The sequence below is a fragment of the Convolutriloba macropyga genome, chromosome 6, assembly GCF_964194025.1.
Source record: "Convolutriloba macropyga chromosome 6, txConMacr16.3, whole genome shotgun sequence".
Lineage (NCBI taxonomy): Eukaryota > Metazoa > Xenacoelomorpha > Acoela > Convolutidae > Convolutriloba > Convolutriloba macropyga.
This window is the reverse complement of record NC_134473.1, coordinates 39994738-40010426: the sequence shown is the minus strand read 5'-3', so window position 1 is coordinate 40010426 and position 15689 is coordinate 39994738. Positions and strand designations below refer to the sequence as shown.

At 36.4% G+C, this 15689-nt stretch overlaps 2 protein-coding genes across 5 annotated transcripts in view; one reads left to right on the top strand and one right to left on the bottom strand.

Moving 5' to 3' along the window:
* Nucleotides 1-15689, top strand: part of LOC142341675 (uncharacterized) — a 295913-nt gene that overhangs the window by 113531 nt on the left and 166693 nt on the right. The window contains exon 1 of one of the 4 annotated variants that reach the window (XM_075392819.1): nt 8733-9412. The exons of the other annotated variants lie outside the window; for them this stretch is intronic. The gene's annotated coding sequence lies outside the window, so the exon portion shown is untranslated. Of the gene's footprint in view, nt 1-8732; nt 9413-15689 lie in introns of those variants that run through there. 4 annotated transcript variants of the gene reach the window in all.
* On the bottom strand, nt 1854-4408 carry LOC142340979 (uncharacterized). The gene is made up of 2 exons (XM_075391783.1): nt 3234-4408; nt 1854-2814 (listed from the first exon to the last, which is right to left on the bottom strand). The coding sequence occupies exons 1-2, from the start codon at nt 3957-3959 to the stop codon at nt 2062-2064; spliced, it is 1479 nt and encodes a 492-aa protein (XP_075247898.1). The 5' UTR covers nt 3960-4408; the 3' UTR covers nt 1854-2061.

Sequence of the window (15689 nt, the reverse complement as noted above, 5' to 3'; positions counted from 1 at the left end):
TTACATCCGCTGTTAATAATTTTTTTAAATTGTTAGGGACAAAAAATGGTCAATTTGTTTCAATTTTTTTTGCTACGCTTCGTCATGAACAGCAAAAGGACCGCACTTTGAATAATTCTAGATCTTGACCACAAATTTTCAAAATCGATGTTCTTCAAAAAAATTGTATTGAGTTAAGTATCGTTGACCAGGTGGAAACCTAACAAAATGAAAAATACCTGACAAATTAAATATAAGAACGAGAAAATTTCAGGTGATGGTTGTCTAGATTTGCCGGACCTAATCAATTTAGAACATCAAATAACTTTCAATTCGATTGAGTCTTACAAATTTTTTGGCGATTTGTTGTTGCCTTGAATTTCGGTTTAACTGTTTCTGAGACCAGTTGCTTCTGTGGGAACCTTGAGGCTCAATTGAGTTGATTCTGTAACCAGTTCTGTCCGATTGAGAACATCGATTTTCTATTGAGTCGTTTAATGGAACCTGTTTTTTTTTCCGATTGAGAACATCGATTGTAAATTGAGTCGCTCCGGGATCCAGTGTTTCAGATTGGGGATATCGATTAGGTGTATTGGCCGCTCCTAAACTCTAAAACTTTCTGTGCCGATGAAGCTGAGTGATAATCGCAGGTGGGTAGAAGTAAAGAATGCAACATTAGCTCCAAAATCCCGTTATTTCGAAGGTCGGAATAAACAAGTTATCTCTTATCAATTAAAGAGAACAAGAGAAAGTGCAGATATTGCACGGAAAAAATGCAGTGGCTAATGGTGACTTATTTCTGTATTGTAAATTAATGCCTCACTATGATTTAACGCTTTGTCTTTTCTCTTTAACGGCACCAGAAATACAAAGGTGGCACCAGAAATATAGGTGAAAGCAAACACACTATCGTAATCTTTATTCGCATATCATAACGTTAAGGCAACTGTAAGCAACGTAACACAAAGAGCGCAATGTAACAAAAAGCGGCAAATCTAGCTACATTTTTTTAGAGTTCCTAGCCTAAGATCGATCACCGAGAAGTTTTTGAAACACAAAAACATTAAGCCTAATAGGAGCGCAATCGATTTAGTATATCAGTAAGTTAAACTAACTTTTTCTGCACTCTCTACGTAAAATGGAACGGATATAAGGCTTACATGGTTAAGAAATTAGGTAAAACTTTCTCGGTTTCATTTCTCGCGGCTCTTTTATTTACTCAATAACTTGCCCCCTTGCCCCCCCCATCTAGCACCCCCTTCGTTTTTAAAACATTGTTTGTAGCTTCATTGGGCTATTAATTTCTTTGTTATTTCTTTAGTTTGATCTTTCTTAATATAGGTAATGTAAGCTTCGGTTAGTTATTATTTTGCACGACTCTTCGAGTCGTTTCCGGTATTCTACCGGCTATGTTTTTTAGCTGTCGCAAGTTTGTTCATGACTTGAACTTTTGAATTTTGTTTTCGCACATTGGTCTTTAAGTAGCTTAAGGACTAATGTATAAAAATTACGAACTGCTGGTAGTACTCATGGTGAAAAGGTCATTATGAGAAGTTTTATTCCCATAAGAGTCTTTTCTCCCTATTCAAACTACAGGCAGCACCCACCTACCCCCAACCAACCCCCACCCACCTAATCATTCGAGAAAAATTCGCCCGACGTTAGTCCGTTATGCTTCACTTTATCGTTGACCGCAATTTGGAAAGCTATGCGGAAGCGGAAATGTTAGAGCATAACATTCTCCAGGTGCTCAAGTTTTGCCATTTTTTCCAATCGCTGTTCGGGAGCTTTTATAAGTTAGTCTGTTTTGGGTTCTATTTTGTCTTCGATAGATTTTTTGTGAGCTCTGAGAAGATTTTGATACCGTAAAAATCTATGGAATCAAGTTTAATTTCGTTAATTTTATCAGATTATTCTAATAGAGAAACTATCTAAATTTATATAAAGGTAGACATCAATAAGCCCAACTTAGCACGATTTATAGAAGCAGTAATCTAAACAGAGAAATAGGAAAGAAATCTTAAAAATACATGATGTAACAATTCAGATATAGCAAAAAACTAAAGGTATATCTGTCTTTTTTTAGTGAGCCTTAGCAGTCATTTTAGGCATGTTGGGCTTTATCCAAAATCCTCGGGGTACGTTTTGACCGAACAGTTCTCGGTGTTGTCTTTCTATTTGTGTTCGGGCAAGCGCTTGCATGGCATGTTTATCGGGCAAATCATAAATTATTCTGGAAAATTCTTGAGGGTGTTTGCAATGCTGTGAGTTCCTTTCGGCTTGTGTGGAGATATTAGGATTGGACTCGGTATTAAAACGTGGATGTATAAGACCCGATGGCTTGCGTGCTGTGTAAATAATTTGTTCAGTTGACAGGGAAGCTATGGACGGCGAACGTCGACAAATACTATATTGGACCATGCCGGGATTCTGAACTGCCGAGGACACCGGTTCGAGACTGGGCAGGGGATAAAAATTTTCGTCATTTTTAGCTCTGCTGCAGTATTCGTTAAGCAATGCCCACGCAGCTGCGGTTTTGGGATCCATGTTTTGAGGAGTTATTGCCTGGTCAGAATTATCACGACTGCTGCTTGTACGTAAGCTACTGTTGGAAAAGGTACTGTTTCTTGGGTGGTGCGATGATTGCGAACAGTTGGGGTTGTGAGATCGGGACGCACGGAGGGTTTGGTCGTTTTGTTGGGACTTTGCTTGCGACTCGTAGGAGACCGAGCGGCCCATTGTAGCTTGCGGTTCATGCTCTGAGGAATGTCGGGTTGTGGTGGAGGTGGTAGCCTGTGATGCACTGTAGCACCGTCTCAGATCGTCTTCGTCAAACTAAAGCAAAAATAATCACAATCATTAAATTCTGAAGTTTCGAATAGCGTAAATTCGGAAATTTTATTTCCAATTTATATGAGAATGTACTTTATAACGCCCCATGATCTCATTGGTACAATAATATGCATCTCAAGGGACAATAATATGCATGGAGGGAGCCTTAATAAACGCAAACAAAGTATTTGAGACGAGACATGATTACTCATATCTACTAATACGTCCCTACATCCTTCTGTTCAATTGATTCTCTCTGTCGTCTTTTGAATTACTTGATGGATTTCATTTTTAATTCGTTTAATCAATTAACTTTTAGTCAAATAATGATCTGAAAGTGAATGATCTGAAAGTGCCAAATAGAAGCGTATTTAAAGCACGCTCTAAATTTCATCGGAAGTAAGAACTGATGAAATTCTTACCACTAGAAGGTCTGCAACTTCTCCATCAGGTTGTGGTGGGAAAACCACCGAGTGACTGGAAGCAAAACAAGACAGGGCATCTTCGGCTGCACCCCACGATGGTGCTCCTGAAGTACCACATGAGGTTCCGCCGTCGCTATTTCGCTCGCTTCTACTCCGAGTAGTCTCAAAAGTGTCGTGTCTTACCCTACTCGTGGGCCAGAAATGGACAGATATTTTATTGGACTTACTATGTTCATCCGAGAAACTTCGAGCCTTGTTCGAATTTGTGGCGAAGCATTGTTTTCTATCTCGGTTTTTTGGCGTTTCGCCGATTGCAACAAGTGGATCGTTTAGTCTGTAAAATGGAGTAAATGTAAAGAACTTTTTGTCTTGAATGCTCCGAAAACAGCTCATCCATCGGTTTCGTTCTGAGATGTTCTCTGCCTCGAAGATGTCGACCGCGAGGGCCGTCTGAATCTCAAACAAGGTATCGCCAATTGCGTTTATTCCACTGATTGTGCTCAAATCGATACTGTGAGTGATTTTACCCTTTTTGTAGCATCGGAAGATGATATGCCCGTTAGGAAGACGGAACAAATACGCCCATCGTTGTCGCAATTTGCACGTATGACCTCTGTGTCTCAAACGATGCCACAGGTGTAAATTGAGTTTGCTTTTATCAGGAATGTAATTTAACGCGCCATCGCGAATAATTTCGCGGCCTTTTGTTTTCTGAGAGTTCATTTTGAGCGACTAGGAATGTCAGCTTTACTCTCGATTATGTTCAAAAGTTGTTTGTTTTTGTGAAATCTTGCGAACTGTTTAGTATGGTCGGTTGGTCGATCTTTGATTTTGTTGTGATATTCTGATTGTTGTTATTGAGATTCACTCTATAGCAAGTAAGTTGGTGTTTTCCAAAGTTGCGGGGTTTTGTTTGCTGCTCTAAAGAGTGCTTTGAATTTGAGCTATGGTGAGAGCGAGGGTTAAATAAGTTGTTTTATTTTGACAAGAACGAGGGTACCTAGAACAGAAATGCGTGGGATCGGATTATGAAATGATACTTATTATATTTCGATAAAAGGTAAATCTTGATTGCTTTGGTGTGTATTAATTATTTGTTTGCCAACATTGCAGCCTTTGTGTATCACCTATTATTATCAGCTGAATTATACACACTTTCTCTCTTCGATCAGGGGGTGCTCGTATTGTTGTCTTTGTTCACTTTCTTGCTCAGGTTGGCCATTGTTTTATTTATTTAGATCGTTGTTTATTTGTTCCCGACTTCCTCGAGTTATTGTGTTGTTAAGTTATGATTGTATGGGGGCAGTTTAAAAGTTGTTATAAGTTTCTCTAGTTATGAAAGCATCGCGTAAGAAAAGGTGCTGAGTTAATTTCAGCAATTTTAATCAGCTGAGTATCGTCTAAAATGAAGTCAAGTGACTATTAACATTTATACATAGCAGGAAGATTTGACTTGATTGCTCATGTGACTTGGTCATAGCAGTAATGCTTGTTTATGTTGATATTTATAATTGTTGCTAAAAATGTTTACGAAATGTCTTCGTGCTATTGTGACTTAATTGTATTGCTTTTGATGAATAAGAAAGGTAATTATCTGCGGGTGAACGTGAATGAACGTGGTCACCGAGAACAATGAGTTTAATTGGGGCATTATTTCCTTTTTAAGATAATTCAATGGCTGAAAAGTCAGCTGTGCGAAAAAACCATCCTGCGAGGAACTATAAATTAATTGTTGAACTCGGCAGCAGTGGGTTGTAATGACCCCCAAAATCAGTTGTATCTTTTTGGGAAACTTAAACGGCAATTTAAAATTGGTTAAAAGGTGGCAGAATTAGGGATTACTATTTTGTTTTGATCTCCGCTTTGGCACGGGTAACCGAGCAAGCCCGAAAAGACTAGTTACTCGATTTTTGATAATGGGCGTTAGTTGTGAATTGCTCTCAAACAAAGTTTGTAGCAATTATACTAGTCCTGTCGGTCTTTTTCTTTAGTGCGATTTTTCGTCTGACCCATTTGACTTTACGTCCTCAAAAACGGCATAATGCCCCCGGTTTTTTGAGAGCAATTCGCCCGACGTTAATCGGTTAAGTTTAATTTTTGAAAGCTGTGCTTACAAGAATATTAATTGAGGTAAAAGTGGATTGAATGGGTGCTAATATTATGCTAAATAATCATTCTGGTGGTTTCAACATTAGGATAAAATTTTGGTTATTTTGTCAGATTTGTTTTTTTTGTCTTGATCACATAATTTTTCTTGGCCAATTCAGCAGTAAATAGACAGTTTGCAAAGTTACTGCTATCATGTAGTTTTTTGTCGCATTTTTTGTATTTTTTTATTAATGACCTCCGTAATATACTGAAACGGCTATTGTTTAAGGTATATACTTTTTCCCCACTCAAAGAAGAGTATTGAATGGATGTGTTAATGATTTTTATTGAAGTAAACCCTAAACAGGAAATTCCCCGCGTTCTAAAATTTGCAGCAGTTTTGACTGGTGAAGGAAATTAAAGGGCGGAGTGAAAACCTTATAAGCAACAAAAAAGAGTTGCGATAATTTTGATTGTTTTTAAACTAAGATTGAGTACATTATGATTCTCTACATTTATTTGTCAGTTTTTTTATAACTAAATGCTAATTGGTAATCCTTTTCTCCTTATAATTGTTCAAATCTCAGTGGAGGTTCGGGGTGGCTAATTTCCGGCCATCTGCCGGTTATATATTAAACGAAAGTTGAAATGACTCAATTGATTTAACTCTATAAAAATAGGCTGACAGTTCATTGTTTTAGCTCGTTCCTTATATAATACGGGAGATAACTTATTCTATTGGATTTTTTGCTCTATGAGTTTTGACCACTCTATATATTCAGCAGAGAAAATTTATCCTAACGTATACAGTAGTATCATTTTAAAGTCTCATAAATCTTAATTGGTTGTTTTTCGTTGAAATATGGGTTTTCAACGTAAAAACAGTGTTTTAAACGACGTTTTGGAAACAGTGTTTTAAACGATGTTTTGACTGTCGCTAATTTTTGTTTTCGGTTATGAACTTTATAACTAAAAAACTGTTTATGAAGAGTATGCTTTTTCTCTCAAGTTTCCATTGCAATGCATTTTTAATGTTATATTATCTGAAGCTTTTCTTTAAGCATGTTACATTGCCTTCTTGTACTTTCTTTACGAAAGTGCAGAAAGCTGTTTCGTGCCATTAGTAGCAGAAAACTTATATCCCGGCAATCAAGCTGATCGACCCTTCGTCTTTGCTGTGCTGTAATGATTTTTGCTATATATAATGCTATGAGGATTATTCGTATTTTATTCTATCTTCTCATTGAGAAGAAAGAATTTCTGTTTTATATTTCTGCGTTGTGAGTTTCAATTATTTTCATTGTCACGCAGTTTCCCATTTCTTAGGTTTTACAGTTTTCATGGAAGTGCATTAATTTTCTCTTCTTAGTTTTTTAATAGCCCCGAAGTGATAGCGGCTATTATTGCGAAAATCGTGTGTTTTACAATTCTAAGAATTTAAATTGAATTGGGGCGCTGTCTTTTTAAGATCTGTTCACACATTTTCATGTTTTTTTAAGTCAAATTGGAGTAGTGATTTTGTTCACGGCGAAAGTGGAGCGAAAAAGCGAGTGGTTTTGCGGCGTGAATTTTTTTCGCTCTAATTTTAAAGTAGAGTGAGAAAACGGTGTTTGAACAAAAATTCGGTTTCTCGGTAGTGATTTTTTGTTCACATGCGGCAATTTCACTCTGATTTTTACTGTTTTTTTTCGATTTTTTGGATCGCATTTTTTAAATGATTTTCCCAATCAATTCATAGTCCGTTCTAGGTCTTGTTTTCTGCTTAGTCAATGAGAATTCTTTGAATTGTACGTCAGGACTGTTCCTGCTACGTTTTTTCAATTCGTCTTCTTCATCGATGATTCTTGCGAGCATTGACCTTTTCAATCTCATAGTGACTTCTACTGCTTTGCAGTTAAAATTTCGTGTTTGTGACGTCATTTCTTCTGCTTAGGTCAATTGCGTGACTTACCTCCCTGAAAAAATGACTTCTGAGATCACTTGATGAACTTCAAATTTTATGATAATTTACTAGTTAAAGATCAATAGTGTGCATCTAATTAGTGCCAAACGTATATGCCCTAATTCTTGAGTATTAGAGTCATGAGTTTTTGATTTCGAATAAGATCTTTGATCGTCCAATGACAGTCCAAATCTAACCCAAAAAATTTAGAGGTCTATTAAAAGACTGGTGGTTAATCTGTCTGTCCTTTTTCGTTAGTTGGTTCAATTCCATGGAAAGCCACAGCCGTCTATCGAGGCTATTTTCTGGCAATCCGTCGGCTATGTTCTAAATTGTTCTGATAAGCAATTAACTGTTGTGATAAACGCCTTTTAGTTTTGACGTGTTGTTTATATTGTGACAGAGAGTGGTCATTCATTGATTAGCCGAGGTATTGAAGGTTTCTTATTCCTCTTATTCTTCTCGTTCAGGAATATATATATATATATATATATATATATATATATATATATTTCTTATTCCGGAATATATATACAATACAGTTTCCAACTTATAGGCACCTGCAAAAGTTTGTTTTTAGACAAGAGCAGATTTGAAAGATGCTTTGTGTAATCACTCGGAATGGTTTTTCTCTTCATTTAATTGTTTGACTGATCTCTTATTGGTATCGGTAGTTTCGTTTTGCACTCAGTTAAGCGTTATGTTTCATGTGCATTAGTGGTTGCATTCACTTGAGGGCCTAGGATCCTGGTTTAATCTCCCAGACAATGACGGTTTTACTTCCGATGCATCGACCTCGTTGACACCATTGAAAGTGAAAATGTTTTTTTTTGTGCTCACTGCAAGAAAAAGGTTGCTCACGGAGCATGACTTGGACTGCCTAGATCAACATAAAGTGAAATGATCTGGTCTTGTTCTAAGTGCTTGCCCTCATTTGCTTCTGAGGTGTTGGATCTATATCAAATATGAGCTTTTAAATCCAAACTGATTCAAGCGGGAATTCCTGAATTGCTGCGGTTCGTCTTAATACTATAAGTAAGCGACCCCAGAGAGCTGGAGAGTCATATTAGGTGCTATCGCAAGCTAAAAAAAATACTACAGGTGATAAAGCTCCAGGAAGCACAAAGTGGAAGATAGGGAGGGACATTAATTGGAAGGCGACCACCAGCAATACAAAAATTTCAAAAGTGGAACGAATCGAAGTACGGAAACACCGCTTGCTGCAGTTTAAAAAGCTGGTGAAATTCCGGTATATATGTAATTGTAGCATAAGCGCCTCCTTCATACAGGATATTGGGAACTGTTGAAGGACTTAAAATGCTGATTTTGCATGTTCTAGGATATGCATGCCCTTTATGGAATCCTGCTGCGAAGACGCACATCGAGAAATTGCAAAGGGTCCAAAACAGTGCCCTACGAGTCGCCACTGGCTGCGTGAATATGACAGCAATCCAACACATGCACGATGAATGTCAGCTCCTGCCAGTCCGCAGACATAATCGCATGCGATGCGTACAGCAACTCATGAACCACATCCCCAGCCATCCAGGAAACCAACTTCTAAAGCAAGTCCCACCCCCACGCAACATGAAGCAAACTTTAAAGAGCCGTTACGAACGATACATAGAGGCCCTTCGCGAACCAGACTCAGATGACGAAATATCATCAAAAACCCGCTATCAGAAGATGCTGAAACAAATCCATACAAATGATGTCAAGGACTACCTTGACGAACGCGAACCAAACAAAGTGCTAGATGAAAAACCACCTGAGATAAGTACCAAAGAGACCCTGCTCCCTAGACGAAACGGTTACTCCCTAGACAAAACGGTAACTGCGAAGTGGTTACTCACCCTATCTCAACTTGTACGCAGAATGAATTGGCACAGTCGACTACGACTGCTGCCCGAATTGTAATATCGAACCCCATACAACACATCTCGTTAACTGTAAGAAAAAAAAGACAACTCTGAGACCACTATCCCTCTGTGAAGCCCCAATAGAAGCTGCGAACTTCCTCGAAATAACCGACTCCAAAGAGGACACTCTCTCAACGAAGGCAACAACAACAACAAATGTTGATTTTCTACTTCGCCAGGATCTCTAACAGAAGAAGGGGTTGATCTCTTGGGACAGCCACCTCTGAGTTTGTTTCACCAATACGTTTTAAATTTTGTCAATGAAACTGTTGAAGAGCCTTAATTCTGGCCTGCGCGTGTTCTTTTCTATAGGTTTATCCTCTTGCCGTAAAAATATGTAGCTATCTGTTGTTTTCGAATGATTATTCTTCTAAGTTTTGCGTTCCGTACGCTCGATCTAGCGGGAAGTCAACAAATATTTTGGCTATAATTGAATCTTAATATTTTAAATTAGGCGATTCGACTGAAACGTTGATCACAACAATCAATGTGATTTTTTTGTGTCAAAATTAGATGACTTCTTTGTTTTATTTTTCGTTAGAAATAGTTAATATCATAAAATTTCATTAAGTATGGCAAGGTTCTCACGTATATTGCATTTTAATGAAAAAAAATTGTCGTGTTACTTTTTCTAGCCCACCAGGAAAAACCATGCCTGCGCTTGTTGATATGACAATTCTTAATTTATGAGAACCTATTCCGCTTTGACATAATTGCGACTATTGGTGATATGAGTTATCAATGTTGTCCTCCAAACATGCAATTCGCAATTGGCGCTATTTTCAGCAGGAGTTCGAACAAATGCTTCCAGCTTTTTAGTCTACGCATAATTGTTGTAGCAGATTAGGCTATGCAATTACGACTAAGGAATTTGAATTAGACCACCTTGATGTCATGAGACTTACTGGATCTGATCATGAAGTTATCGATTTCTTAATGCCCAAATTTACCAATAGAAATCCAATCTCGGAACCGGAGGGGCCTCGATTTTTAGTATTTTGTTTTCATTTATTCAAAGGAACTGGCACTCCTGAAGATGCAAAATCGGCCTTTAAAGAATATTCTTCAAAATGATTTCAACTACGCAAATTAGAAGCATCTAGCTTGATCACAACTGTCTGTTCTTTGACAATAATACAAAAGTTTCGAAAAGTTTGAATAGAAAACAGGAGAAAAGTTGTGTCTTTGCGAAACATAGATTCAAGTTCACTAACTTCCTGTTTCAATAATTTCGAGAAAATCGAGCTTAGTACATTAAATATATGGGGTCCACGAATCCAAATCGAAGCTATTCAATTTGGTAGAATGTTTTTGAAGGAACGGATGGGAATCTCCCAAAAAGGTAGGCCTTAACGATAGCCTCGTGTAGTTGTTCAATATTTTTGTTGAAAACAATGACTCCTTTCCTAAAGCTGTATCCCGCGCTAATAGTGTAAAGTTTATCAATCATGTGTCTAAACAATGGCGTCTTTCATTGCGCTATCATACAATTTTGCTGCAGAATTGATATCCAAAGCATCAATGAGCAGTTCTCTTAAATATATTACTCCTTGCAAATTTTACGAAGAATCGGTGATGCATAACATTTCCTTCTTTACAAAAATAATTTGGCTCCAGCATCTGATTTTTTCCCAGAAGTCCTAAAAGAAGGCATTATCATTTGCTTGCCGAAAAAAAATCAAATCATTATCCAGATGTCTTTTTGATTTACCCGTCTGCAACCAATCAAATTTTTATTTCCTATTAATTGAAAAAGCTGTTTATTGAGAACCTACATTATCTAAAAATAATTGTTCCGACCCCTCATGAGGGGGGAGGAACTATATACTCAAATGGGTTTTTTTTGTTCAGAAAATTTTGACCGATCGATATATTCATCGTACAGAGTTGTGAGTGGTATCATTAAAAAGCCCCTCCAGCGTAGAATATGGAATTAGAAAGATTTTTTTAACTTCGTATTTTACATGGAGTTATCGGGGTTTGAAGATTTCTTAATGCCCGAATTTACCAATAGAAATCCAATCTCGGAACCGGAGGGACCTCGATTTTTAGTATTTTGTTTTCATTTATTCAGTTAACAATAGTAATGTTGATTTTATTTTTAGAGCAAAAAGTGTTGTTGACTATTTTGATTTAATTTTTCTACCTAAATTTTGGCTAAGTATATCAAAATTCAGCCTTTTTTTCATCAAAAATTGCCAAAAATAAACCTCTTTAGTCCACTTTGATTAAATTTGCCGGAAGTACACATACCCCAAAAACAACAAACACAATCTTTGGTAACTTCAAATGGCGCTAGTTTTACTTCCATATCAATTGAGAGTAGTCTAGAATTACAATTTTCCCGTTTTTTGCTAAGTTTACTCTATGATTATCAAAAACGCAGCATCTATTTTTGATCTTCCAACAAACAAATTATTTACATCTTAAGCATTCGAAACAATTTGAGAGTTCGAAATGGGCGAGCAGCTATAGCGGGGCTGGTTAGGGTCCAATTTTGGACTATTACAATCGAAAAGAAATCAGATTGTAATCAGTCGGTCTTTTTAAAAAAAATCGAGCTTTTTTATGTTAATTAAAGAAAAGAACAATTCACATCAAAGCTCACTGTTGATAGGTCCAAATGGCGTCCTAAAAAGTCCAAATTAATGCATCTATTTTCTTTAATAGATAGATTGTGGTGGTTTGGACTCTTAAAAATGTTTGCTTTTTAAATAAACAATGGCTTATTGAACTTTGCCACTATTTTTCTCTTAGTTTGGTCAACTTGTAGCTTAATGTCAGCAAAGAAAGAATGCTTCTTCTTCCTCTTCTTTCCACTGACTTGAATATTGATCTTTTTTGTTGATGTACGCGTTAAGTTATGGTTTTCTGGCTTTGATACTATTAGATTTCAATTTTTTTTGTTTTAGGTATTGGCACATTTCTCACGTTTTTTTTTCTCGTTTTGTCACATTTTCACAATTTTGACAGTTCTTATATTACATTATTGGCGTTCAAAATAAGGCAAATTTGAACATATAAAAGTCTTGAAAGGCATAGGTTACGGTTATAACGGCTTCAAAACCACTTTCTCGAAGAATTTTATTGAGTTTTTTACGATTGTCGTTAACTGTCGTTTTTACTGTTTCTCTTTAGCCGTATGAAATTACCTCGATAATGACAGGCCTGATTTGCATTTCATGAGGGAATAAATGAGTCTTTATTATGGTTTGAGTAGATAGCTGATAGATTTTATGACTTTGAAATCAATTGTTTTGACAAATAAAACTCTTTTTAACGTTGTCTATCTTCGCATTTTTGTTCCCTTAGTCTATTTGTTACCTAGGCTTGTTAATTACAGGTCAGATATCCCACTCTTGTTGTCGAGGGAAGGTGCAAGTGTACAAGTTCGATTGTTTTTTCTGAAGCGTTCATTATGAATTTACTAGCTTCGACACAGGTTTTTCGCACAAAAAGTAAACTAATTTCTTATTTTTGTCTATTTAACATTTTTTTGGAGATTTATGATATATTCTGGGTAATAACAGGTCTCAAACGCTTTCTTTGGACAAATAGATGAACCGATTTAATTATTTTTTTTTGTAGCTAATGGCTTTCATGTCTTTGAAAATAATTGTTTTCAAAAAAAAAAACAATAGTGGTAAATAATTTTGCCATTTTTCTCTTTTTGGTCTTTTTTACCTGTTTTCATCAAAAAGAATCACATTTTTGGCTATCGAGGAAGGCTCAATTGAACATATCTTTAGGGGCCAAATATGGTTTTACGGCTTCGTCTGCGTTTTCTCGCAAGTTTTAATTGAATTTTTTTTTGTTGTCTCTATTTGTTGTTCTTTTTATAACTGCATAAACAATTGAATACTGAAAGGTCTTAATGCCTTCCTACAGAGGTGTTTGTGATGATAAACGTGTTGGATGTTTTCAATTGCTGTCTTCTGGTTTTCATTATTTAGAAATTAATTGTTTTTGAAAATATAAGGCAATTTTTTAACTTTGCTTTTTTTTTTGTTCTTTTTTGCCTAATTGTTATCGAGCCTTTTATAGAGTGGTCCCATATCTTTTCTAGTGAAGTACAAGTTATTTGGGTTAGTTTCAGTTTTATCTGACGCTATTTTGAGCTGTTATTAAGTTTTTTTTAAAAAATGGACATAAAGTGTTGGATATAATTAATGTTTGTTGTTATTGTTGTTCTTCTTGACTTGCTTTCTCATTAATGACGGATCTCATCAATCTAATGTGCCATTTTTTTTTACTCCACTGAGTTATTTGCGTTTGAGGCGATCTTTGTTCATACACATTTTTTGTTTGAAAAGTACTTGAATTTTTGGGGTTTTCTATCTGTTCCTCATTTGGTACATTCTTGCCAAATATGTGGATGAGCGTGGTCGGAACTTCATGTGCAAATGCACAATATTGAGCCTCCTTGTTTAATTTTTGAATGAATAGTAGAGCGGTTATGGCATCCTTTCCAACAGAAACAGCTATACTCAGGGTCTCTAATGTTCTCTTTTAATATCTTTTCAGAGAACAATATTTCAGTGATTTTTATTGCGCTTGATCGGTCATCTGCTCATGATATTAGTGATGGCGATATTTTGCTCTCTCCTACCTACTCTGTATGATGAAGTTTAGTTATTTTAAAACTCTCAGATTTTTTGGCCAAGCGCTCTCAGAAAATTGTCATTGATGTCGACAGGAGTTCCGGAGCGATTCAGTGATCAATTTTACGTCCATTGCTTCTTGTTTCTTTTTGCCTTCAGAACAAATTATTTTTGCTTCAATTGAACTACCATTTCTGCACTGATGATGCCGTTCTTTCTTTCGCATTTCATTCTTCTTTAAATTTGTTCGGCAGAGTAGCTCGATCTGTTGAAATCGATTTTTATTACACTCGAAAAATTTCTCAGCACGTAATGAGCTTGATCACGTCCTTAAAGTTGAGTTAACCTGTTTTTTAGTTCTTTCGCTGGTCCACTACTATAATTCGCTGTATTGTGGCCATCCCAATTGCTTGTTTGAAAAGTACAACGAATCCTGAATTCTTCTACCTAGAGCCACCTGTCTGAGAACACCTCTCTTGTTTCCAGCAGGAAAAAAGGTATTATTTACATTTTTTTGTGATTAGTCGTCGTAGCCTTCACCATCCTCGGAGAATTCTGAGTTAACTGTCGGAATTTTACCCCGACTTCGTGGTTACGCCGTGTTCATCACGCGGAAATTCAGATCTAATTACGGCAGACGAAGTTTATCTTTTGGAGTGCCAAATGAATTAAATAGTTTGCCTTTCGAGTTGACGTTAATCACGTCTAAACTTGATTTCAAAAAAAAACAAATTATTATGCTTATGCACTGTTGACTTGATAAATTGTGACAAAAAAATAAACATAGCTGGTAGATTGCCAGAAAATAGCCGTAATAGCTTCGTAGATCTGCGGTCTCAAAAAACAGTAAAAAAGACAGACCAAAAAATTTTCTTTCATTAAGCGCTGAGATGTTATATTTTGATTAAAAATCTGTTTACGTTTTTGGTGACTCTATTAACTGCTCTCAAATAACCTTCATTTAGAGTGACACACATTCACTCTTATCTCTTTGAATTAAAGTAAATAAAAGTCAATTTCAAAGTGAGGAAGTTATTTTTGAGAGTGAGGTAATTCACTTGTGGCCAAAAATTTAATCACGAGAATGAACAAAAAACTCACTCCACTAAGAGCGAAATATGACGTCACGTACGCACTTCAGTTGAGATTGCATGAACGGCTGAACAAAAAGCAGATTTCAAGTGGTTGTGACGTCATATGGTCGTAACAGAAATCTCGACGAAATCAAAATTATAGCTGGCAGATTGCCAGAAAATAGCCGCAATAGCTTCGTATATCTGAAGTCTCAAAGAAACAGTAAAAAAGACAGGCCAAAAAATTTTTTCTTTTCATTAAGGGCTTAGATGTTATATCTTGATTTAGAATATGTATAAGTTATTGCTGCCTCTATTAGCTGCTATCAAATAACCTTCATTTAGATTGACACATATTCACTTGACCTCATCTCTTTGAATTAAAGTAAACAAAAGTCAGTTTCAAAGTGAGGAAGTCATTTTTGTAAGTCACGTGAATGAGCAAAAAGCTCGCTCCACTAAGAGCGAAAAATGACGTCAGGCACACACGTCAGTTGAAATTGCAGGAACGGGTGAACAAAAAGCAGATTTGAAGTGCTTGTGACGTCACATGGTCGTAACAAAAATCTTGACGACGAAATAAAAAAAAACGAGAGAAGGCCAATAATAGCCCCAGTTATCGCTGTGCGGCTGTTAATAACAATAATGATTTCTTCATTTCAATTGGAATTTGTACTTGATTGTTAAAACTGGCTGAAGGGATCAAAAGCCGCCTTGTTAAAGCAATGTTTTCTATTGTTAAAGCAATGTTTTAATTAACCTTTTAGATCATTCTTTTAAAATTTGGTTGGCCTTTTCGGTTACTCAGTTTATTTGTCGAGCTTGACGTC